Below are 22,736 nucleotides of genomic sequence, written 5' to 3' on the forward strand. Positions count from 1 at the left end.
CAAAAGCTGCCTTTCCTTCTCTCTGGACTCCTTCATGCTCTCCAGCTATCCCTCTAGCCAAAACCAAGAGCTCTCTCCATGTTCCCATGACTCTTAGTCATCTTCAGCACAGTCAGCCATGCTCTCATCTCTTGGCCCCAAGACACTGTCTTGCTGGTACCACTCTGACTGCCCTCTTTGAGAAGCCCATTCCCCTCCAGTTTGCAGAGGCATGAGGGGCACCCCTCTGCCTGGCACCTTTGCGTTGCAAGTGCAGATTCAACAGCCACCTCTGTGCAGACATTTTGGAAAAGCCTATCTCTTTCTGCCCGCATTTCACAGCCCGTGTTCCCGTCACCTCCCCGCTGATAGGGCTGCAGCTGGGTGCAGCTAAGGCAGAGCCCCAGGGCTCACCCCAGAGAGGACCTTCTTCCCCTGTGCTTCCCAGCACTGTCAGGTGGTGGCTGTAATGTCCCACCCCAGAGCTGCTGTGAACTGACATGAACTTCTGCTGCAGTGTGAGGTTATCCTGAGCCAGAACAGAGAGCAAGGGGCACCCTGTGTCTGACTTGACCAGCTAACATCTTGCTAACTTGAGCATCCCTGGGAGAGCTGCTTTGCTTCAAGCCTACCCTCACACCCTGTTTTGGAAGGGGGACAGTCCAGGGGAGGGTTAACCAAGTGCCCAATTACTGCTCCCAGGTGCCTGCCAGGTTGTCATTAGAAAACAGCTTCAAAAAGCCTCCCCAGCAGCAGGGTAGGAGGGCTGGGTACGATGGGCTCCTGGAGAAAAGGGGGTCCATGCTTGAGTCCTGCAGCTGCCTGATGGTAACAGGGTTGCTGTGAGCCCCAGGCTTGGAGGTACTGGGAGAGGAGGAGAGCTGGGGACAGGGATGGGTCTGCAGGCTGGATCCCAACATGTCTCCCTGTTGGGAAGGGCAGTGAAGGTGAACCTACAGCTGCTTGGGCTTGACCCTGGCTCTGCATAGTGCTGGAGTGGGGCTTGAGGGTGATCTTGTGTGGCCACAGGACCCATCTCTGCACTGGGGATAATGTTCTTGGTTAAAACAAAATTATTTGTCATCTTTACAGGTATTTTCCCCACTTGGGAGCTGCCCAGGGCTGAACCACTTTTGTGGGGGAGTCAGCCACGTTTCTGTGTTGGCCCTCAGGACCTGGAGCCAGCAAGAGCCACAGGGTCTGAGGTAAAAGGAAGTCCCCTGCCACAAAGGTGGGTTGCAGCCTGGCTCTTGGTGTCCCCAAGGAAGTGTGCAGCAGTACCTGGGGTTTGGGTGGCAGTAGCCAGGGCAGGTTGGGACTGTCCTGAACCTTGGCATGGTGCAGTGGCCCTGTCAGCCCTGGGGAGTGGTTTGGGGTTGAACCCCTCTCTGAGGAGAGTCTGTGGCAGGAGGGTGGCCCCAAGAGCAGAGGGGCCCTGCAGTGGGGTGTGTGCATGGCCCCACCTCTGCCAGGGGCATTTGTCACCAGTGACGTCTCAAAGCATCACTTGCCTCTCTTTTTCCCCTTCTGTTTCAAAAACAAACAAAAAAAAAAGGAATTTCTTAACTTGTGGTCAGCTCAGAAAGGAGAAGCTCCTGCTGAGGGAGTGCTGGGGACGGTGCCCACGAGGAGAGGCGCCCACTGCTTGAGAGGATCCTTCAGCTGCGTCCCTGCTCTGCGCTGGGGGCACCGTGGTCCCTGGGGACATGGGTCCTGCTCTCCTGCTGCTGCTCACTGCAGCTGGCATCCAGCACGGTAGGTCCACTGGCCCCCCCCAAAGCCCTACTGTGTCCCCATGTCACTCTGGGGCAAGCTTGGGATGTGGTGAGGGTTTTCTGGGTGTCTGGTGTGAGTGCTCCCTCCCTCCTTGGGTGAGGAGGGGTGACAGCCTCGGTGGGGACGGGGCAATGCTGAAGTTGGACTAATGGGCACTCAGGTCCTGGTGGTGGAGGGTGAAGCTGGGCTCCTGATTGTGTCTACCAAAAGCCAGCTGTGGGCTGGGACAGTCCCTGCTTCTGGAGGCTGCTTCACAGGGCAGCTACCACTGCTGTGGGCACGTTCCAAGAGCCTTGGCATGGGCAGGGGAGCAGACAGGAGAGCATGTCCACCCCATGGCACAGCAGGGAAGAGACACTGGCTTGGCTTTTAGTGCAGGCTTGGCTTTAGCAGCTTCCTGAAGACTATCCAGAACTGGCTGTCTCTATAGAGGGAGGTCAGTGGTGGAAAGAGGGTGTGTTGCAAGTCTGTGCTGACTCTGGAGCAGCTGCGCTGAGGACTTGCTCTTGGCAGCCTGCAGCACTGTCAGGATAAGGCCAAGGGGTATGGAAAGGTGCGCGTAGCATAGGAAGAGCCTTGGTAGTGGAGAGAAGGAAAGGGAAACTTCCTGCTGTTTGGGTCTGGATGGGCATTAGGAGGAAGGAGAGGTTCAGCTGAAAGTGCGTCCTGAGGAAAGTCATCTCTGAAATAACTCTTTGCCCAAATGGGGCAAGAGCTGGAGAACTTGACCTGCAGGCGAAAGTCAGGAAAGCTGGCTGCATCGGCACCTTCCAATGCACCTTGTGCCTGGCTGAAGATGTCTGAGGACTGCTGTTTTCTGGTGGTGCTGGTGCCCACAACAGGGCTGTAGAGCCAGGTGTGAGACCTTGTGATGGAAACAGAACTTGGATGGCCAAGGAGGCAAAAGTGAATACACCTGGGTTTTGAGGTTGCAGAGATGGCCAATAGGCGATAACCCATCAACCTCAAGAAAGAGTCACTAAGCCTGTTTGAGGTTTGCAACCAGACAGAAGCCAGTATTACTAATATTGCATCTTAAGTGCTGGCAGCCTCTCAGATCTTGAGATGCTTTGCTTCATTATCCTTTTGAGCTTGCTCCCTACATGATGAGACTATGGTGGGAAGGGGGCAATCTAGGAGGGGAAAGCATTCAGCATGTAACATGAAGGCAGTGTATCCCTCTTAAGCCATCACTGTGTTTACACTTTCAGGCCAGGAAATTTGCATCCTTCTTGCTGTTGCACTGCATGGCATTTCACTTCAAGTTCTGTCTTTGACATGCTGAGCATGCTTTTTCCAGGTCTGCTGTGCTGGGAACTGGGTTGTGAAGGCTGCAAGGTTTTTGATTTCTCATGCTTTTTTAAGATAATAGGGACTAGGCAGGTCTGATATAGATTTGAGAGATAATGATATCTGTCAGGATCTCTCCAAAGGTTCCTTGAGGCACTGGGCAATGCAAGTCACCAGCTGTGACATCCTGATCAGGCATTGCCTTCCATGTCAGTGTGTTAGACATACATTTGTTTGAGTACCACTGCTGCTGACTGTGTGCAGCATGCCAAAGTTGTCCAAAGCAATAGCCTCAAGCAGGAACCAGAGCTTGACTTCCTTCTCTTACCTCTTGGATTGCAAGTGCATCTTCCAAGAGCACCCTGGACTGATGTGGTATGACCATTGTGTCAGGGGCTCACATCCCAGCTCCGGATCAAGCAGAGGAAGGATTTGAAACCTGATCAGCTCAATCTGTGTTCCTCACCATCTTGAGATATCTTCCTGTGGTTTCTTTTGTTTTCTTGTAGATGAATCTAAGCCTCTGAGGTAGAAGCCCTAGGCAGAGATGTGATACACACCCTTTTCCCTGTTCCCTGCCCCTCAGATACTGTAGGTGACTCAGGGGAAGGTGGCCTCAGAAACCAAGCCTTGTCCTCCCATCATTGAGGAGGGAGCAAGGGGAGCTCAGTCCTGGTATGGGTCTCATCCCAGGACCAGACCTCAGCCTAGTTATCCCCCAGGACCAAGTCAAGGTTCTGATGACTGGCTTCTGTGGTAAGGTTCTTGAGCCTCTCTGTCTTACCAGCCTTCACTTCTCCTTCCTCACCATTTCCAAACCCTCAGCAAAGGAAAGTAATGTTTTGGCTGGCATGGGAGAGGTAGGGACAGAGCCTGTAGCTGTAACTAGAGGTCATGGTTACACAACCCAAGTGTGGTAAAACCTTTGGCCAGCAGTTACCAGCAATGCTGCGGAAGCTGCTGGAGAGCAGCAGAGAGACATCCTTGGGCTTCGTGCAAGATTGCACACTGGTCAGCAGGGAGAAAGCCTTCCCCAGCAGTCCTGCTTCCCCATTCTGGAAAAGGACCTGCTGGTTTGACTCATCCCCCAGCACAGACAAAGGAGTGGATGCTTGGGGCCTTCACCTGGCATGGTCCTGCATTTAGTGTCTCTGCCCTGTCTGTCCTCACTCCGCTTGTGTGGTGGTTGTGCCATTGTCAGGAGTCTCCAGAGATAGCTTAAAGGCTGCTGGCTTCTTCACTGTTATGGAAAGCACTTACCCCGAACCTTTTCTGGCTGTAGCATCTCAGTAGTAACTGGAGGTTGATGACAACAAGGATGTGGAGTGATGTGACTCTTGTTTTTCTTGTTGTCCTGCTGTGGCCAAACTAAGGACCAGTTACAACACGGTCTTTCCCTGAGCCAGTTTGAATGCAGCTCTGAGTCAAAGAGCTTGGCTCCCCCATCAAATGGTGCTGAAGCCTTGGATGTGGAGGGATAGCTAGAGCAGAGAATAGGTGAGGGAGAAGCAGCCAGTGACAGAGTTAAAGCAACAGAAGCATGTCAAGCCCCAGTAGAAAACACAGCTTAGCAAAAAGGGAGGAATGTTGTACCTCAGATATGTGGAAAATGTGGCTTTGTAAAGGATTCTGGGATGTTTTTCTCTGCTTTGGGAATAAATGAGGCTTTTCCTGTTTCCACAGAAAGATAAAAGCATCACAAAAAAAAAACCCCCAGAACAAAACAGGGAGATAAAATGTCAAATATTCCATGCTCTGAAGCTCCCTGTCCTCTGCTTCTTCCCACAGGGCCAGTGAGTTTGATCTAAGCCTTGTTTGGGTTTCCCCTGGGCAACTGCATTGTTGTCACACACTAGCAACACTCTCCAGGGCCTCGAGTCTTGTATTCTCAACCCTTTGCATGGAGGGAGGCATCCGCCCAAGACTGTTTAAATGATGTTCTTTGAGCTCTGATGGGTGGGCTCTGGTGTTACAGCCCTGATTACAGCTGGTAGCACAGGACACACATTTGTACCATGGGTGTAGTCTTCCTCACCAAACGAGCTGTGAGCAGGGGTGGATGAGGATGGGTGTGTGCTGCTTCTGCTGGCTGTGTTACAGGGATAGCATCCAAGGCAGCACCTGGGAACAGATGTACTGTAAACTGTCTTTAGTACCTATGACCATAAGCAGCCTTCTCTTCTCCCTGCAACAAGGGCTGTAACATCTAGCCACTGCTCCCCTTCCCCTGAAGGATATAAAAGTGCAGCTAGACCAATGGCACCATTACAGGCTGCTTTGCCCTCTTCCACTTCTTCATGAGTTAGGGTTTTTATGTTCACTTGGACAACAAATCTTTCAACTAAAGAGCTCCTGTGAGCCTAGAGCAGTCTGCTGCAGAGTTTGAGGCATCACAAGACCAAACTCAGGCCCTGTTTCTGCTGCCACCACCCAAGAGGAGCACTGCCTGCAGTGACCTCCTCTATGAAGACCAACAAATTGATAAGTTGGGCGGCTACCTTTCTGCTTACTATACTTGAACCTGAGTGCATGTCCCTTTAAGATGTGACAGTGGGTTAGCAACCGGGAAGGAAAGCAGAAGTGGGAGAATAGCCCTGGATTGGGGCCGGAGAGGGGTGCAGAGCCCCCTGAGCACAGATAGCCATTTGCAATGTGTTTCCTGTCCTCCCCAAAGGCCTGGCGTGGGGGTGGCGGTACTGCTTCTTCCCTAGCCCCGCGGCACTGATTCATTTCTCACTTCCCCCCACCCTAAATATAGGTGGTGACTCAAAGAACTTGCTGACACAGCAAAATGGGAAAAAATATTTCACTCTGACACTAAGTGCTGGAGTGGGACCCTGGTTCCCTTTTATTCAGCCAGCAGAGAAGGCATCTTCAAAGTAGAGATGGCATCGGAAATCCAGCTGGGTTGCAATGCCAGTGTCAGCATGGCCTGACGTGCTGTATGTACAACTGCAGCTATGGGCTTTCATGAGCTGTTTAGTTTTTCTGTGCCTCAGTTTCCCACCCCCAAATATGAATAATGATACTGACTCACTTCATAATGTTTTGATGGTATCTGCAGGGAAAACACAGTGTTTGACTCTATGATGAGGCATAAGTAGGTGTCCTTCAAAATCCACTGCCCAGCAGCCAAAAAGCCAGTCTTCCCGAAAAGGTCATGCACTGACCTCCTGCTCTGCAGAAGCTTTCCAGGTCTGTTCCAGTTCATCACAGCCCCAATGCAACAAAGAGACCCCATCCACTAGACTTGGCTTAAACATCACCAAATGGTGTTATGGGCTATCCAAGTTCATACAGTAGCTCCAGCTCTGCCACAAAAGAACAACTGTTGCAAGAAGAGGCAAAACCCAACAGAAATAATTTTCAAGTTAGCATCTGGCCTAATCAGCTCCAGATGATTGGGTTTTTCTGTTGCAGTGCTCTAAATGTTCACTTGTGGGTTTTTATCTCTTCCCTGAAATTCATTCCTGGGTGTATCAGGTCATATTGGTCTGGTGGGACAGAGAATGGCCAGAGTGATGCAAGCCCATCCTCTTCCTGATGCTGAGCTATTCCGTGCTCAGCAGTGTGAACTTCAACAGAGTATCATTAGGGATCACTTTTGCATCCTTAGTCTTTCTCTTTTTCCTTCATAGGCTTGGCATCCCCAGTGATCAGCCCTAACCTCCCTGCTCTAGTTGTCAACACGGGTGATCCAGTCATCTTGCACTGCTCAGGAGAGTCCAAAGTTGAATGGAAAAGCCAAAAGAATACATCCAGCAACCACACCAGCAGCACGCTCACTATTCCCAAGGCCACTTACAGGGATACGGGTACCTATAAGTGCGCTCACGTCAACAGCAGTGACAAGGGCATTGCAACTGTGCATCTGTTTGTGCGAGGTAACCATGCTTCCCTCTTCCCACATATGCTGGCAGAACAGTCTCCTTTTGGGGAGCATGGCAGTTACATGGCTCCTCTCTTTGGCTGAGGTTGTGTGTTTGGGGGAGTGGTGCAGGCTCCTACTGGGGCAGTGGCTCGTGCACAACCATGTATGCCCACGTACAACGGGGCCCATGGCTGAAGCACTGGGGTACAGTACAAAGCATCTACATCTCGTGTATATCTGTGAACGGCCTGGACCTCTCCCTCCGTTTACCTTGGCTTCCCTTTCTGAAAAAACAGGGATGAAAGTCTGTTCAGTGTTGTAATGAGCAGAGAGATCTGGAAATCAGCAATTTCCAAATACTGGTATTGCCAGTAGGGAATATACCCAGATAGGGAGAGAGTCACATGAATCACATCCTCACAACATGACTGGAACCCCAAATATTCTTTTACCCCAGAAGAAGTTATACTGTGGTAGCTCCACCACTTGAGTTCACCGCTTCCCTTTTACCAGCAATACTGTCATGGACAGGGAAGCTGAAGGTCTGATAAATAAAACTAACACCACGGTGAAAAGTTTAATTAGAGGTAAGTATGTTTCTCACTCTCTCTAGCCCATGTACATTTGTGAGTTGATTGCTGAGCTCTCCTCAAATGCCTTAGCTTGCATTGGGCTTGTTGTGTGAGTTTTTGGAGGCTGAGTCAGCCAGGCGTTGAGCAGGGCTGCCCCAGCATCGAACTCCCACTGGGCAGCAACGCTGGAGGCTTGCCTTTGCCAGAATATGTTTCGCAGCTTCAGTGCACTTTGTGATCCCGTTCTCCGGCCTACCTTGTCTCCTCTGCAGATCCCAATAATGTGTGGTACACCCCGACTTTCCGTATCTTTGTGACCAAAGGTGGTAATGCTGAGTTCCCCTGTCTCATCACGGCCCCCGAGTACGGATCCAGTGTGACTCTGATAATGGATGACGCCTCTCATCTCTCACCCGGGACCAACTATTCTTTCAGTGCTGAGAAAGGAATAACACTATACAATGTGAAAAGCAAGCAGAAGGGCTTTTACCGATGCCAAGCAATGATAAATGGAAAAATAGAGAAGTCATCAAGAATAAGACTGATCGTGGAAGAAGGTAAAGGATTTGGGTTGCTGCTGTCCTCAGGGAGATGGCAATAGCCAAGCTGGCCACAGTAGGTAGATTAAGGAAAAGCTCCTTGCCAGTGGTAGGAAAGACCTTCTGAACCTGCAGTCTTTAAAGGGTATTTAATGGAGGCAAAATTCCATCAGCTTCTAGCAAATTGGCTCCTTCAGGTGGGTCTCCATGGGTTCAGCAGTGTTCAGATCTTTGCAGGCACTATCACAGAACAGAGAAAAAAGTCCACCTATGTCCTTGATGTTCTGCAAGTCCTCAGGCCCCGGTGGTCAGGACGTAACCACAGCAGAAGGTTCCCCGTCCCTTTCCACCCACAGTGCTGACTGCTGTGCTCTCCCTGTACTGCTTCCCATAGACACATGCACAAAAGAAGTGATGATCCCTAGGGAAGGAGAAGGCTGGGGGTAAAGAGACCGAAGAGGATGGAAAGGAGAAGGTAGCCAGGCCCTGGGGAGTCTCTAAAGCACACGGGGTCACTGGGCCAGCTGACATTGAATCTTTCCCTGCTTGCATTTGTGTAGCTCTGGAGAAGCCTGTGTCAGTGATGATGGACCCTGTAGACCATGTGCGAATCGTGGGTGAACCCTTTGAAGTCACTTGCAGAGTAATTGCTCCTTCCCACAAGTATGACATCAGATGGATGACAGCAGCAAAGAATGTAAGTTGTGCGGCTTCCAAAGGGGTATAGGGTTTTCCTGGGAGACATAGGGTGGTAAGAACTGCCCAGACCCAAATCACCTGTAGCAAAGCCTTGAACTGCCCAACCAAAGCAGCTATTCAAACAAGCTGTAGAAATCTGAATATGGCTGTCCTTTCCTTGGGGTGACACAGGGTTAAGAAACACTTGCCCGCTGTCAGGATCTTGCTGCAAGAGAGAAGGACAACTCGTTGTTTCAGCTGAGTTCATTGAGCAGGAGCCACAGTACCTAAGGCAAAGCTTCTTCACCCTGCCCTCTACAAAAGCAGCAAATTTGTTCAGGACACACAGTTCCCCAGAGAAAAGATATGGGTGAAGAGGAGGAATGCATTTCAAAATGTCTGTTGTGCTGACTTTTAACTGCTAGATGGTTAGATAAGGTTTGCTAGAAGTCCTTATTATATCTGATGCCTTTATTAAGGAGTTGAAATAACACACAAGATATGTTTGGATCACACAACGTAAGGCCAGCTTGCAGTCAGAAGGCTGACAATAGCTATAACCCTAACTGCTGTAGAATATCTGCCCTGAATACTTGGGTTTAATATGCCTCTTGGTCTCCATACAAATGGCTTTCAGTGACAGGGGCTCTATAACAAAGCTCAGTAGCCCAGAACAGGAGAGGGTGGGTATGTCTGTCATAAATATCATTCAGTTCCATCCTCTGCCCTTCAAAGAAGGTGCCTGATGTTCCCTCCCTGCCTGACAGGTTGTGACAACTAAAAAGCCTAGCTTTGAAAACGACAACTACTTCATCAGCGCCACCCTGTCTGTTGCAGCAGTGACCACGGAAAATAGTGGGAAATACACTTGTATAGCTAACAATTCAGCAGGATTCAGGAATGCCTCGACGATGCTTCAGGTAGTAGGTGAGTGCTTCCCCAAAAGACCAGGAAGGTGTGGGCTGAACCTCACCTAGCCTTGAGTATTTGCTGCTTCTGCCTCCATCTTGTTCCTAGTTTTGTTGTTGGAAACATCATTCTCGCTTGTGCCTGAAGGTTCACATGAGAACTGTGGAGCTGGTAGAACAGGAACTGGTGTTCCCTTCATGTCTTGAGGGGCAGAAGAACATTTTTTGGTTTCTGGATGAAAAATTGGAAAGCTCTTTTCAGTTTCTGTGTGTTTATAAACAACTTGAAAACAAAAAAAGAATGGGGCAAAGTTATGCTGAAGACCAGGAAAGGCTGGCTAGAAGGGAAAGCCATGTAAGTGGAGTATGGATTATTGTCTCTTCCAGTAACAGATCCACCTAAGAGGAGTCAGGTCTATTATACACTTGTTTGTATCTCAAGATGGAAAATTCATCCTCATAGGCTGGGGTTTGCTGATGATCCAAAGCCACTGCATACCATGGCTCAGAAAGAGGGCTTGGTCTGAGTTGTTTCCAAGTGACTTTAGCTAAGGGGCACATCTTCTATGGATGATCAGGAGATACAGTTTTAGCCTCATCTCTTATTAGGATACAGTACATAAAACCTCTTTCCCCATGAGAGTTCACTAAGATTTTTCTAGCTCTCCTCAGGCAGAGTGTAATCCAAACCGCCATGACAAAGGAACAACGTAATCTGTGTAATGCCTCATTCCCTCCTGCAGTCTCCCAGCTGCCCTTTCCAATAATGGTCCATTTATGAAGCTGGTATAAGCTTGTTTCAGGTCTCTGGAGATGACTGCTGATGGTCATGCTCTCCTCCATCCTGCAGAGAGAGGCTATGTGTTCCTGACCCCAGTGCAAGCCACCAGCCAGGAGGTTGCTTTGGGAGAGAGTCTGAAGCTGCAGGTCCACATTGAGGCTTACCCGAAACTTCTCCACTGGGGCTGGGAGCATACGAACCCATTGAAGAGCTCTGGGAGTACCACATTCAAGGGCCAAATGGTCTCTGGAAACAACTGGTATGTGCTCTCTCTCTTCCACACTGGCCATAGCACATTTCCAATAGTGCTTTCTTTGTGAGACAGGCAAACCCCATGCTACTGGCTCACAGAAAAGTCTCTAGTTTCAAAGAGGGGAACTGTTCTGCCGTTCTGTCTTCTATTTCCAGCATTATTAGCAAACCACAGTCAGCAGGTCTGATCAGGTCAAGGAGGACACCACCTCTGTCTAACGTGGCAGCCATCTTTTTAGAAAACCTTGTGGAAGTCACTATCACATTTGTGGTCTAGTTGTTCAAGTTCACACTCTCCTTGCAAGAAGAAATTGCAGGGATGGATGAACTGTACAAAAAACTGAATTCCCTCGCTACTCCTCAGACCTGTCCCATGCTCTGCGGTCTGGAGAGTGTATGTACCGAGCGGCACTGTATGTCCCATGTCAAGAGAAACCAGAAACATTGTTATGTGGATAAGAGCTAATGGAGAGCACAGCCCTGCTCTTCCAAAGCCTGCAGCCAACTGAGGCCAAAAGGAGACTGAAAGAGAATCATTCCATTTGATGGGGAGTTTTGGCAATTCCCCTTTCATTTTCTTAGAAACCCAAAATAATCCACAAGAGGAACTGTGCCACTCAGCAAGCATGATCGCTTTCTTGCATCTGGATCTGAGAAATGGGCTGGGGGCAGAGGGGAGTGGGCACTAGGGACCATGACTTGATGGGCTAAGAAATGGGAGGAATAACTCATTCTGTCAAAGGCAGGAGGACCAGCATCCTCTAGCCCTTCAAAGGCAATGATTTAGATGTTAAATTCTCCTGAGTATTCACCTACCTATAGCCTTTCAGAAGTGCTGTGCACTTGGTGGCAAAAGGTCTTTCCTCTAAGGAAGATCAGACCCTGCCTGCTTCCCCTGAAGAACAAGTACGAGATTCCCCTCGTGGGTTGGGATTAGTACTGGGAAGTGTTCACCCACTCCAGGGCACAGGAAGCAGCAGCATCTTTTTGAGCAGACTGTGAGTGTTTGATGTTCCTCAGCACAGCTTTCTTCACAGTGTTCACTCTCTCTGTGTGAGCAGGTATAACAACACGCTCTTCCTGAACCGCCTGCAGGAAGGAGAGGGAGGTCTCTATACATTTTATGCCCTCAACAATGAGACCAATGCATCAGTTACCTTCAGTATCTCTGTGAAATGTAAGTGCTTGGCATTGCCCATTCTTTCACCCTGCTTGCCCTGGAGCTGCTGCCCAGCTGGCAGCAAGTAGGGAGAGGTACCAGGGTGCTTCCAGCCCAGTGCCTGCAGGACACACACCCAGACTGCATGTTGGACCCAGCCCAAACCTATGCACAGCACACGGCTTTCCTGGTGGTTTATTGTTGCACATGTGGAAAGTAAATCAGAACACAGGGAATGTGCTCTTCCTCTGGTCATAGTGTTCTCTGATTATCTGCCTTCCCCAACAGCTCCTCCAAGGGTCTGCAAAATCAAGGTGCCAGCCAATGACTCCAGTATCCTTCAGTGCATGGCCATCGGCTACCCTGCCCCACGCATTGAGTGGTACCAGTGCCCCATCCACTCTGACAGGTAAGAAGTGCCCAGGCGTGACCTTGCCTCTGCCCTTGCACTTGCCATGCTGGCATTTGCTGAGCGGCACCATGTGGGCTTGCTTATAGGCAATATAGCAGACCCTGTTCAGTAACAGCAACAGGGATGTTGCCCTGCTGGGGAAAAAAAAAAAAAAAAAAAAAGAGGTTATTTGAACTGTCTGAGGAGAGGGAGCAGGTGCTATTCCTCAAGTCCTGAGCTTGAGGAGTTCAGCCACCTGTGATTCATGTTCTCCCAGTGCTTTTCTGAGGAATATGTGGGTCTCTTGGAGAAGTGCCCGGGTGTAGGTTGCTTGTAGAGCTAGATCCTGTCTGGTCCTACTCATCTGCCTGGGGCCTCCACAGGTCTGAGGCTCTGCAGAGCACAGGCTTACCAAGCTACAGCGTGATGGGAGCCAACTGCAGCTCCCTGGACAGGGGTGGTTGTTTCGCAGTACCAGCCCCATTAAAGGAGAGAACTGCTGCCACAGCTGCAGCCACATAAAGGCAGTTAAGGCTCTGTCTATAAAGGGCTTTGATGTTCAGAGAGAGGTCTTTTCACTGGGCAGCGAGTAATGTGTCTCACAGAGCTGCAGCCCTAATTCCCAGTGCCTCCTCTCTAGACTGATATAGGCACCAATTCACTTATGAGCAACTGTGCTGCAGAACACCACTCATTCTCTCCTGGTGTCTCTGCAGGTACAATGAAGACTATAGGTTGCTACTGAATGACTCCAGTCCCCAGGTGATGAACATGTTGCCCTTCCAAGAGGTGGAGGTGGAGAGCATTGCCCCGTTCCAGGAGCTGGGTGCCAATTTCACCTTTTGCTGTGTGGCCATTAACAGAGAGGGGAACGCTTCTGACATGCTTCACTCAGTCACCATCACCAGTAAGATACAAACTGGTAGCTTGGAAGAGTGGGGGAGAATTTGGGGGCTTTGGGAGAGCCCATCTTCCTATACGTATATCCCTACTGTCTTACAAGAGAGGTGGAATAGATTCCACAAGCCCTCTATCTTCACAGGAGGTGGGAGGCTCTGGCATTTGCGAGCCCTAGGAGCCATGTGGGAGATGCTGGCTGGGCATAGCCTGGTGCCTAAGGTGTTCACAGCGTGGCTCAGCCTTTGAACTGCAGGACTTAGCTCCAGTGTGCAGTGCAGCCAGTTGTTGCTCAACCCACTGGAGTCCAGGGGTTGCATCTTTTGATGGGCTTGTTCTTGCTGCACAGATCTTGGTCCCCAGTCAGTCTGACCTGAACCTGGTGTTCTTTGTGTGGAAATTGGGGTTCGGGGGGGGGCGGGAACCATTGCAGCCTTGAGTTTGGCATCAAGAACTTCCCTCAGTTCCCAGCAGCTCTTTTGGGTGTGTTTGAGGCCAGTGCTGGGTTGTGTTGCATACAGGGGAAGCCTAAGTGAACAGCTGGGCAAAATGCTCCCAGAGGTGGGCCATTAGGGATTGAAACAGGAGTGGTTTACTCATCACGATTTTTTTGCTCCTCCAGGAAATGTCATGGCCCCCCCAAACAAGCTCTTCAGCCCCATTCTTTCCACCTGCATAGGCACATCGGTCCTGCTGCTCCTCCTACTCCTCTTCCTCCTCTACAAGTACAACCAGGTCAGATCCTCTGCTGGGTAGCAAGGGCTGCAGGGCCTGCCCAGCCTCAGAGACCTCGCTGCCTCTGCTGGCAGCCACAGGCAGGGAGCACTTAGCTTGGAGGTACTGGGCAGGCTACCTCCCTCATCTCCACTGCCTCCCAATTCCCCCAGGAGTTTCCTGCTGCAGGGCAAGGCTCGTGCACCTAACCCAGTGTGTTAACCCCTCTCCCACCCTTGCTGCACAGTCTTATAGCCCAGAGGTCAATGTGGATATTCCTTGGTGCCAAAGGTGCTCGCTCTGTGCTGTCAATTGTAGCTGGTTTTGTTCTGGCCACCCTGAATTCACAGAGTGAATTGAAGAGGAAAAAAAAGTGGTTTGCAACTTGCATCTACTTTTTATTTTCCTCCCTGGTTTATAAAAAACTGTCTTTGTGGGGAAACAGGATGATGTTAGAAGGCGTTTGTCTCCAGGAAGACTTGGTCACTATTTTTATATGAGAACTTGCCCCATTTTCTCTGCAAGACTCATTTTCAGCATTTGGATTCCTTCTCAGTTGTTTCCATAAATCGTACCAATCAATAGCCACCTCTGCTTCATCAGTGGGTGAAAATCTCCTGTTTTTCAGCTCTCCCTTTAGCACTCTTCCTTTGACAGCCTATCAAGGCTGCAAATTTTGCAGCAGAGTTCTGGTGCTGGTTGTCAGAAGATCCAGCAGAGCCCTCTCCCAAACAAGCACCTACAGCTTTGCAGGCAGAGCTGTCTGTGGCCAGTAGTCCACAGAGAGAGGTGGATGGATGTGTAAGCACAGCTCTGAAGAAACAGCTTTTAGGAAGGCCTTGCAAACCCAAGAGAAACAGGACTTGTTTATAAATAATCTTACCTATCTCAGTCATGGGCTTCTTGAGTCATGGCTGATTGCTGCAGTGCTGGGTGAATTGTGGAGCAGAAAGCAGCAGTGCTGACCCCGGAGCAGAAAGCAGCAACAGCAAATACACTGAGTGCGTGTGGGATTCTTTGAGGGACCTCCAGCAGAAACTTTTCTTCTTGGAGCATCCTGTCTGGGCCTTTTTGGACAGCCTACATGGGCATGGATGTTCAACTCCTAGGCGAAGGAAATAGAAGCAGTGTGGAGGAGAAAACAAACAGATGCTTTGCATCAAAACTGCAGATCTGTTTGCCTCAGGTTTTGTCCCTCATGCCTGTGCTAGCGTGGTTTTGAGCATCCATACACTGCATCCTTCTCTGCAACTCGCCAGGGGAAGTGATGAGCGGAAGCAGTTCAGCACAGACCTCCCAGTAGCTGGGACATGAGGGTGATTCATCACAGCCATGGGCACTCCACCCATGCTTCCTTGTGCCTGCCTTGGTGGACCTCAGACCACCTTCACCACACTGGGGTGCAGGTCCCTGCCTGTCTCCTTGCACAGGAGCTCTCATGCCAAGCCATTTCACTGCCTTTCTCTGTATTTGTGTCTCCAGCCCGGCTTCCTAGCTCTCAACATGAATGACAACACCCAGCACGAGCTGGCAACTGCCTCTGCCCAGGGGCTGCAGCACTGCTTCTCTCTGCCTTGCCTGCTTACTTCTGCCATGAGATTCGTGGAAAAGAGAAGAAATTCTTACTTCTCTTTCTCCATTTTTTTTTTTTTTTCCCTGTAAGGGAAGCAGGGCTGGGCCAGCTCCACTGTTCTGCTGTGCTCAGCAATGCAGGGTACCAAGGGAGGAGACATAGAGGGGACATCTCTCTCCAGCACCAGCTGGGCACGGCTCAGCCGCTGGTCTGGTGGGACACGCAGGCTCTGCCATACCAAGTGAAGGCAACGGGTTACTTTAAGTGAAAGAGGCAAGAGAACCTCCCTCAGTCACGGGTGATGACTTGGAGGGGTTTGTAACAGCAGAGAGACCAGGCTGTCCAGACAAAGCCTCTCTTGCTCAGTCCAGGTTCAAAGCAAGAACTATTTGATGGGCTGAAACCTAAGTTTTCCCTCTATGCCTGCAGGGTGAGAGCTAGAGTGCATGCTGGGACTGGGGAACCCTCAGGACTTGAGGAACATTGAATAACTGGAGTCTCTTCCTTACAGAAACCCAAGTACCAGGTGCGGTGGAAGATCATTGAGGCCTGTGAAGGGAATAACTACATTTTTATTGATCCCACTCAGCTGCCATACAATGAAAAATGGGAATTTCCCAGGAATAACCTCCAGTTTGGTAAGAAACCTTCCTTGCTGCTTGCCTGGTGGCATGCAGCTCACCATAGAGCTGAAATGATTCAAGGGACAGAGCCAGAGCAACTAGGCAACATCCAAAGCTGCATCCAGGCATTACAGCAACATCCTTAACCAGGCCTTGCTGCCCTCTTCTGCACAGAGTGGCAAATGCTGGGGTACAACCTCCCTCCAGCCCTCCATTGCTCCAAGGATGGCTGAGAGGATCATGTTCCTCCTCTTGCATCTGGGGTCATTCCTAATGCAAAGAGCTGGTGAGCCCATGTTTGGACACGGCCTCTTTCATACCATCTTTGCTCACAATAGAGTTCCCCTCAGATGTTAACCAGCTCTTGACTAAGGGATGCGTCATCTTGTCTGGCCTCAGCAGGAATCCCCACCCACCAGACATTATCCTTAAGGCTACATGCAGGACAACCGCTCAATCTCTTTCTATAAAACATCTTTTAAGCGCTTTTTTTTTTCTTCCCTCTGCAGGAAAGACTCTTGGAGCAGGAGCCTTTGGGAAAGTGGTAGAAGCCACTGCTTTTGGGCTGGGCAAAGAAGACTCTGTCCTCAAAGTGGCTGTGAAGATGCTAAAGTGTAAGCCCAGAGCAACTTGCAAAGGCTGAAATCCCCCAAGCTCCTTTGGGCAGGATGTAGTGTGTTCGCCACATGTGTTGGTGCTCCCAGGCTGCAACATCTACTTTTTTAGATGTTTCTGTGATAAGTACTGGGTGCTAGAATCACGCTGTTGTAATTTTTGTGGACACACGTGGCCAAAGGCACAGACAGAGGACACAATTTCCTCTCTGAGTGTGTCTCCTCCTTTTGTTCCATCTCTCTGTCTACACCTCTTTCTGTCCTCCCCCCCCTCCCCCCCCCATCTCTTCCTTGTCCCTCCCTCACACAGCCCTTCTCTTGCAGCAACAGCAGATACAGATGAGCAGGAGGCTCTCATGTCTGAGCTGAAGATCATGAGTCACTTGGGACACCACGAGAACATTGTTAACCTGCTGGGAGCATGTACCTATGGAGGTGAGATCCCACAGCCCTGCTTCCCCCGTGCACCTCTCCCATGGCCAGCTCCTCTGAGGCTGTTACCTCTCCTCAGTCTCACAACAGAGAGAGCTGATGAGCTCAGCTGTCATTTTGAACCCAAAACTTTGCAAGGGCCTGTTGATTGGCCATTTCCGGACATGCTTATGTGCAGTGTGGGTTCTGCTGCCCTTCCCAGGAAAAGCAATCCTCAGGGCAGGTCACAATAGCATCACTTCTTAATAAACCCTTTTCACCTCTCTCCCAGGCCCAATCCTTGTCATCACCGAGTACTGTCGCTACGGAGATCTGCTGAATTTCTTGCGGAAGAAGGCTGAATCCATAATTATCCAAGATTCTCTCCTGGACACCTCTTTAGACAGCGCTGCTGATTACAAAAATGTTGACCTAGAGAAGAAATACATCCGCAGGTAAAAGCAGAGCTCTGGTGGCCACCGGGCTGAGCAATGTGGGCTACCTGCTGGGAGAAGTGGGGGGGGGACTGTGCTGGGGGGGGAGATTAAGGCCAAAGCTCTGGGGACCTGCAGAATACCAGGATGTAAAAGCCACTGGGGATGTGTGTGTTCAGACTTGGTGACAGTTCCAAGTTTTTTCCAAAGTCTTTGACAGCAGTCGTTGAATATCCCACAGCAAATCCTGGTTTCAATCCAGTCTGCCCTCCCACAATCTGGAATTGGAACTTTTTTGGCTTCCAGCACTGTTGGATTTTGTAGGACAAGAGGCTGAGTGCTCCCCATCAGCCAAAGGCAGTCCCTTGGCAAAAGGGGAGCAGTACTTGGAGCCCCATACCACAGGTCCCCTTTCCGAATCTGCCTCAACATTGACTTGCCCTTAAGCCTCCAGCTAAGCCACTTCCTGCAGGCAGGGATGTGGTTTCTTCTCTCAGTGAATGTGGAGAAGGGCAGAAGGTGCTGCTGAAGGGTTGCTAACAGCCCATCTCCATCTCTTGCTTCTGACTCAGTGACAGTGGCTTTTCAAGCCAGGGTTTGGAAACGTATGTTGAAATGAGGCCTGTGTCGTCATCATCTTCAGCGTCATCAGATTCTGCGCAAGCCAGGGGTGAGTTAAAGGCTCAGTTCTGTGTTTTTACGATTTTATTCTCGTGATCCTGTCTGGTTTAGCCCCAGGGAACCGGGATACAGCATAGCTTGCATTATTCGCCAGGTTTGTAGCAACTCTAAAACTTTGCTTTGAATTTCAGGGAAAAGCTCAGAGGAAGATGAAGAAACCAGGGAGGACCTCCGTCCCCTCAATCTCTCTGACCTGCTACAGTTCTCCAGCCAGGTGGCCCAGGGCATGGCATTCCTCGCATCAAAGAACGTGAGTGCCAAGAGGACAACTGTCCCCCAACCGGGAAACACCAGTCCAGCCAGCAGGCACCAGCCATCCTGTCTGCATGAGGCTCGGGATGTTTTTGTATGGGGTGGCCAAGCTCAAGCAAGCTGCTGCTGGAAATGGGCCTCTCTGCTCCACTTGTTGGGTTCAGACATGCTGGGCCACGATGGTGTTCCCTTCAGAGCCTTAGTCTCCCACGGGCTCCAGGCAGGCCATCATGGCGAGGAACAGAGGGGCTGCGCATCATGCAACCCTTTCTCCCCAGCTTTTACAAGGTCAGGAACTTTGATGCGAAGCTTTCTTGCATTGGCAGCTTCCCCACTGCCAAGGAACTGAAAGTGGCCGTTGAGCTGTCTGCCAGAGCTGGCTGATTTAGAGTACCAGAGAGTAATCGTGTGACTGTTTCAGAGATGAGGGCACAGTGTCAACAGCCGCTGGCTCTGAGCCTCCTCCCATGAGGAAGACGACGGCCCCATGAGTGACTAAAGGACACGGCATGAAGTGTCACAATGCCTTCGCACTGCAAATGAAGTGCTTGACAGAGCCCGTACTCCTTGTGCACGACACAGTGCCTCTTACAGGGGCTTGTCAAGCAGTACATGTTCCTCTTGCCCCCTCTAAGTGTTGTTTCGGTGACAGGCCCAAAGGGCTGTCAGGAATCAGCTAGGACTGCTGAGGGGGGGGACACTGGCTGGGTCTCATTGTGGTCTCTTCTTCCCAGTGCATCCACCGTGACTTAGCAGCCAGGAATGTGCTCGTATCAGATGGACGGGTAGCCAAGATTTGTGACTTTGGCCTGGCCCGTGATATCATGAATGACTCGAACTATGTTGTAAAAGGCAATGTAAGTAATTAAAATGGGGACAAAAGACAGTACGAGGGTGGGGGTGAGGCTGGCACACAAAGGATGGGGTGTAGTGTAAGCTGCCAGCTTGTCCCAGTCTGCAGGACACTTTGCTCTTCCAGGCCCGCCTGCCCGTGAAATGGATGGCCCCAGAGAGCATCTTTGACTGCATTTACACAGTGCAGAGTGATGTGTGGTCTTACGGCATCCTTCTCTGGGAAATCTTCTCCCTTGGTAAGAAAGAAGTGAGCTTGTAAACCTCTCTTGTTTTCTATGGCTTACCACTGCCCTAATCTCTCTGCAGAAAAATTTCCAAGAAAGGAGGAAGGTTGACAAAAATCTAGTTTATCAGGGCTATGAAAGAGTGTGTTATACTTCCAAAGAGACTGTTAAAAACAACGGATCCTGGATGATTTGCTCTAACAGAACTCCCTGAGAACAAGTAGCGCTGGTTCAGGCGATGCTCCAGGCTGCATCTTCCCACTGCGCAAGGCTGGAGTGTTAAAGCCTCTGGCCTGAGAGCCACCTCTGCTCCTCTGTCACAGGTAAAAGTCCATATCCTGGCATGGTGGTGAACAGCAAGTTCTACAGCATGGTGAAGCAGGGATATCAGATGGCCAGGCCTGACTTTGCTCCCTTGGAAATGTGAGTGGATGTGCTGAGATGGACCCAACGGGTGACAGGGGAGCTGGAGTTGCTTCATGGGGGGGGGCAGGCAGGGAGATGGCACAGGGATCTTGGTGCCAGGTCTGCCTGCTGCTCCCAGGTGTGCCTGTCCTGGAGGTTCAGCTTGGATCCTGCCAGGCTGTTCCTGCAGGAAAGCAAGACCTGGGGCAGTCAGTTATGATGCTCTGTCCACTATTTCCTCTGTATATGGACAGGTCATGTTGTATGTCTACATTCCTGAACTTGGTGAGGTTTTTTTTGTTTTTTTCAGTCAGCTACTTTTGACTCTAGGACTATGAGAAGACAAGCCTGAGCAGGTTACAGGAGGGGAATGAGTTTAAGCTTAAAGAAAAAAGTACTGGAGGCATACAGCTCCTTGTTGATAATTAGTTTGCTCTATCCACATCTGTGCTCACCTTTCCCTGGAGCACTGCACATGCCCTGACCATGGGTTTTATAGACAAGAAGACAAGGTACTGCTCAGTATTGTGTGCCTGAAATGTGAAGCACTGCAGGGAAAAGCCTAGGGGTGCAGACCCTCAGCAGCTTTGCAGCAGCAGTGTGATGGCCCTGTGCCTCTCTGGTTCTGCAGGTACAGAATCATGCAGGCATGCTGGAGCCTGGAGGCCACGCAGAGACCTACCTTCGACCAGATCGGCTGCTTCATTCAGAAAGAACTGGAGGTGCACAAGGAGCAGGTGAGGACCTTTGGAGAGGAGAAGGGGGAAGGGAAATGTGCTTTCTCCCTATGAACATAGCTCCTGGACAATTTCCCTGGTGAGGTCCCTTACCTTTAGCTGACAGGAGCAGTTGAGTGTTCTGTGGGCAGCAATACAACTACCAGTGCAGCAGCCCTGCCCCATTCCCCTGGATTTGGTGTGCAGCTGGACAAAAGGTGCACTGCCTCATGACTAGTTGTCCTGCAGCTCCACAAAAGCACAGGCATGCCTGTCCTGCCAGCTAGACTGTGCCCTGTGGGCACAGCAAAGGGTAGTGTTGAGTTAGCAGTTGGTCATCCATGCAGAAACAGATGTTGTACACCACTGAAGGGACTTAAACACGCTTGGGGGGGGGGGGTTTGCTTTCAAGGACTACACCAACCTCCCCTCCACTGCTGAGGAAGACAGTGGCTGTGATACCTCTGGCTGCTGCGAGGAATCCTGCGAGCAAGAGGAGAGTGGCCAGCCCCTTCTCAAGAGCAACAACTATCAGTTCTGTTAGCTGGTACCACTGCCCCGGGGTAGATCCCTGCCCTCCTGGCTCTGCAGAGTGCACGGTTCTGCTCGCCCCAGGACACAGATGCCTTCTGCTTTGGCTCTCCTCTCCATGCTTTCTGAAGTATGAGTGTTACCCACTCCCTCACTGAAAGGACAGAGCTGGAGTGACTCAAACCCAGGACTCACCCTGGGGTCCCTAAAGTCTTCTCTCAAGTGTAGCATAGAGTTGTTAGGATGATAACACACTCCATCTCCGCAAGGTACAGAGGGGTCCCTGTCACCTGCCTCTCCACTCCCTGAAGAGGCTGTGAGGTGTGCAGGGTTGTAGTTTTTTTTTTTTTTTAAATACAAGTTGCAGCCACATAAGACACTTCCAAAAGTCACTCACATGACTCATCTTGAAATTCAAGCGCTGAAGCTAGAACTGTTCCACATGCCAGCAGCAGCCCTCCCTCTTGGTTGTCCTGCTCTCTTCCCTCTGTCAGTCTGACCCTGGATGTTGCAGAGTCAGCCTTTAGATATAGGCAAAGCCTTTACTTATTAAATATGCGTTAACCTCTATATTTCCTCATGCAATCTACCTCTCTGTAGCTGCTGCTTCTGCAGGGATTGAGTGAAGCAAGCCAAGGAGCCAACCCCAGGGTTATGTGAACTTGTGCAGTAACAGGACAGAGGGGCAGTTATTTCTCAGGTACAATATAGAAGGTAACCAGTGTTCTTCCATGTGAGCACTGAACACAACCCCAATCCAGGAAAGAATGGCAGCTTAAACAGATCTGGGAATGATCAACATAACACATATCCTACAAAACTTCTGAATTATTAAACATGTAGCAATCACTGCCTGTGTCACAATTACAGATATGCTCTTGTACATATTTTCCTGAGTATATTTTAATAGTACTGCTGAGGTATTTTTTTTTTCATAAGCTAGGGCCTAATGCCCTTAAATTTATTTCTCATCTAGCTCTTGTTCAGGGTTACTAATACCCCAGCCACCCAGTCCTGTGTAGCTATCAGAAGTGGCTAACGAACCTTCATAGCTTCACCCAAGTCAGTGGGTAAAGCATCAGTATTCCAGGTACAAGCACTGACAGAGCTCAGGTGAACTACAGCGAGACAGAACGACTGTGTGGCAGGTGGCCTCTGCCATACTGTGTGCAATTACATTGTGGGTGACTTCTGATTATATCAAACCTGGTTTTGTGCTAACACCAAGTGATTCATTCCTCCTTACTAAATAAGAAGCTAATGTATTTCTATCTATCTATCAGCATTATAAAGAATAAAAGAAGATGTTTAACAAAACAAGTGTCTTCCAGGGGTGTAAGGACTGTTCTCAGAGGGGAATGGGTCAGAGCACAGGTGATGTACCAGCCCATCCTCTCACACCCTGCAACTCTGCTCCAGTTCCTCAGAGACACTTCTCATTACTAGTTCTCAAAACCATTCAATCTTGTATAATGCAAAAAACTTATTAAAAGCAAGGTTTTAAAGCACTTTGCTCTGACTGGCCTGTTTGTAGTCCCTGTGCATGGATATCATGGGGGAGTAATTTCATTTATGACAATGTTATGGTCACTGTTTGATGGGCACACATG

At 50.1% G+C, this 22,736-nt stretch overlaps 1 protein-coding gene across 1 annotated transcript; it reads left to right on the forward strand.

Moving 5' to 3' along the window:
- Nucleotides 1-1,450: 1,450 nt before the first annotated feature.
- CSF1R (colony stimulating factor 1 receptor) lies at nt 1,451-22,634 on the forward strand. Its single transcript, XM_010305655.2, has 21 exons — nt 1,451-1,734; nt 6,684-6,929; nt 7,761-8,045; nt 8,588-8,724; nt 9,473-9,632; nt 10,464-10,653; nt 11,708-11,823; nt 12,094-12,214; nt 12,913-13,103; nt 13,716-13,828; nt 15,892-16,018; nt 16,513-16,617; nt 16,942-17,052; nt 17,321-17,483; nt 18,035-18,132; nt 18,275-18,393; nt 19,130-19,252; nt 19,375-19,486; nt 19,798-19,897; nt 20,511-20,616; nt 21,008-22,634. Exons 1-21 carry the CDS (start codon nt 1,686-1,688, stop codon nt 21,137-21,139), a joined length of 2,904 nt encoding a protein of 967 aa, XP_010303957.2. The 5' UTR covers nt 1,451-1,685; the 3' UTR covers nt 21,140-22,634.
- Nucleotides 22,635-22,736: the final 102 nt, after the last annotated feature.

The sequence above is a fragment of the Balearica regulorum genome, chromosome 14, assembly GCF_011004875.1.
Source record: "Balearica regulorum gibbericeps isolate bBalReg1 chromosome 14, bBalReg1.pri, whole genome shotgun sequence".
Classification (NCBI taxonomy): Eukaryota; Metazoa; Chordata; class Aves; order Gruiformes; family Gruidae; genus Balearica; species Balearica regulorum.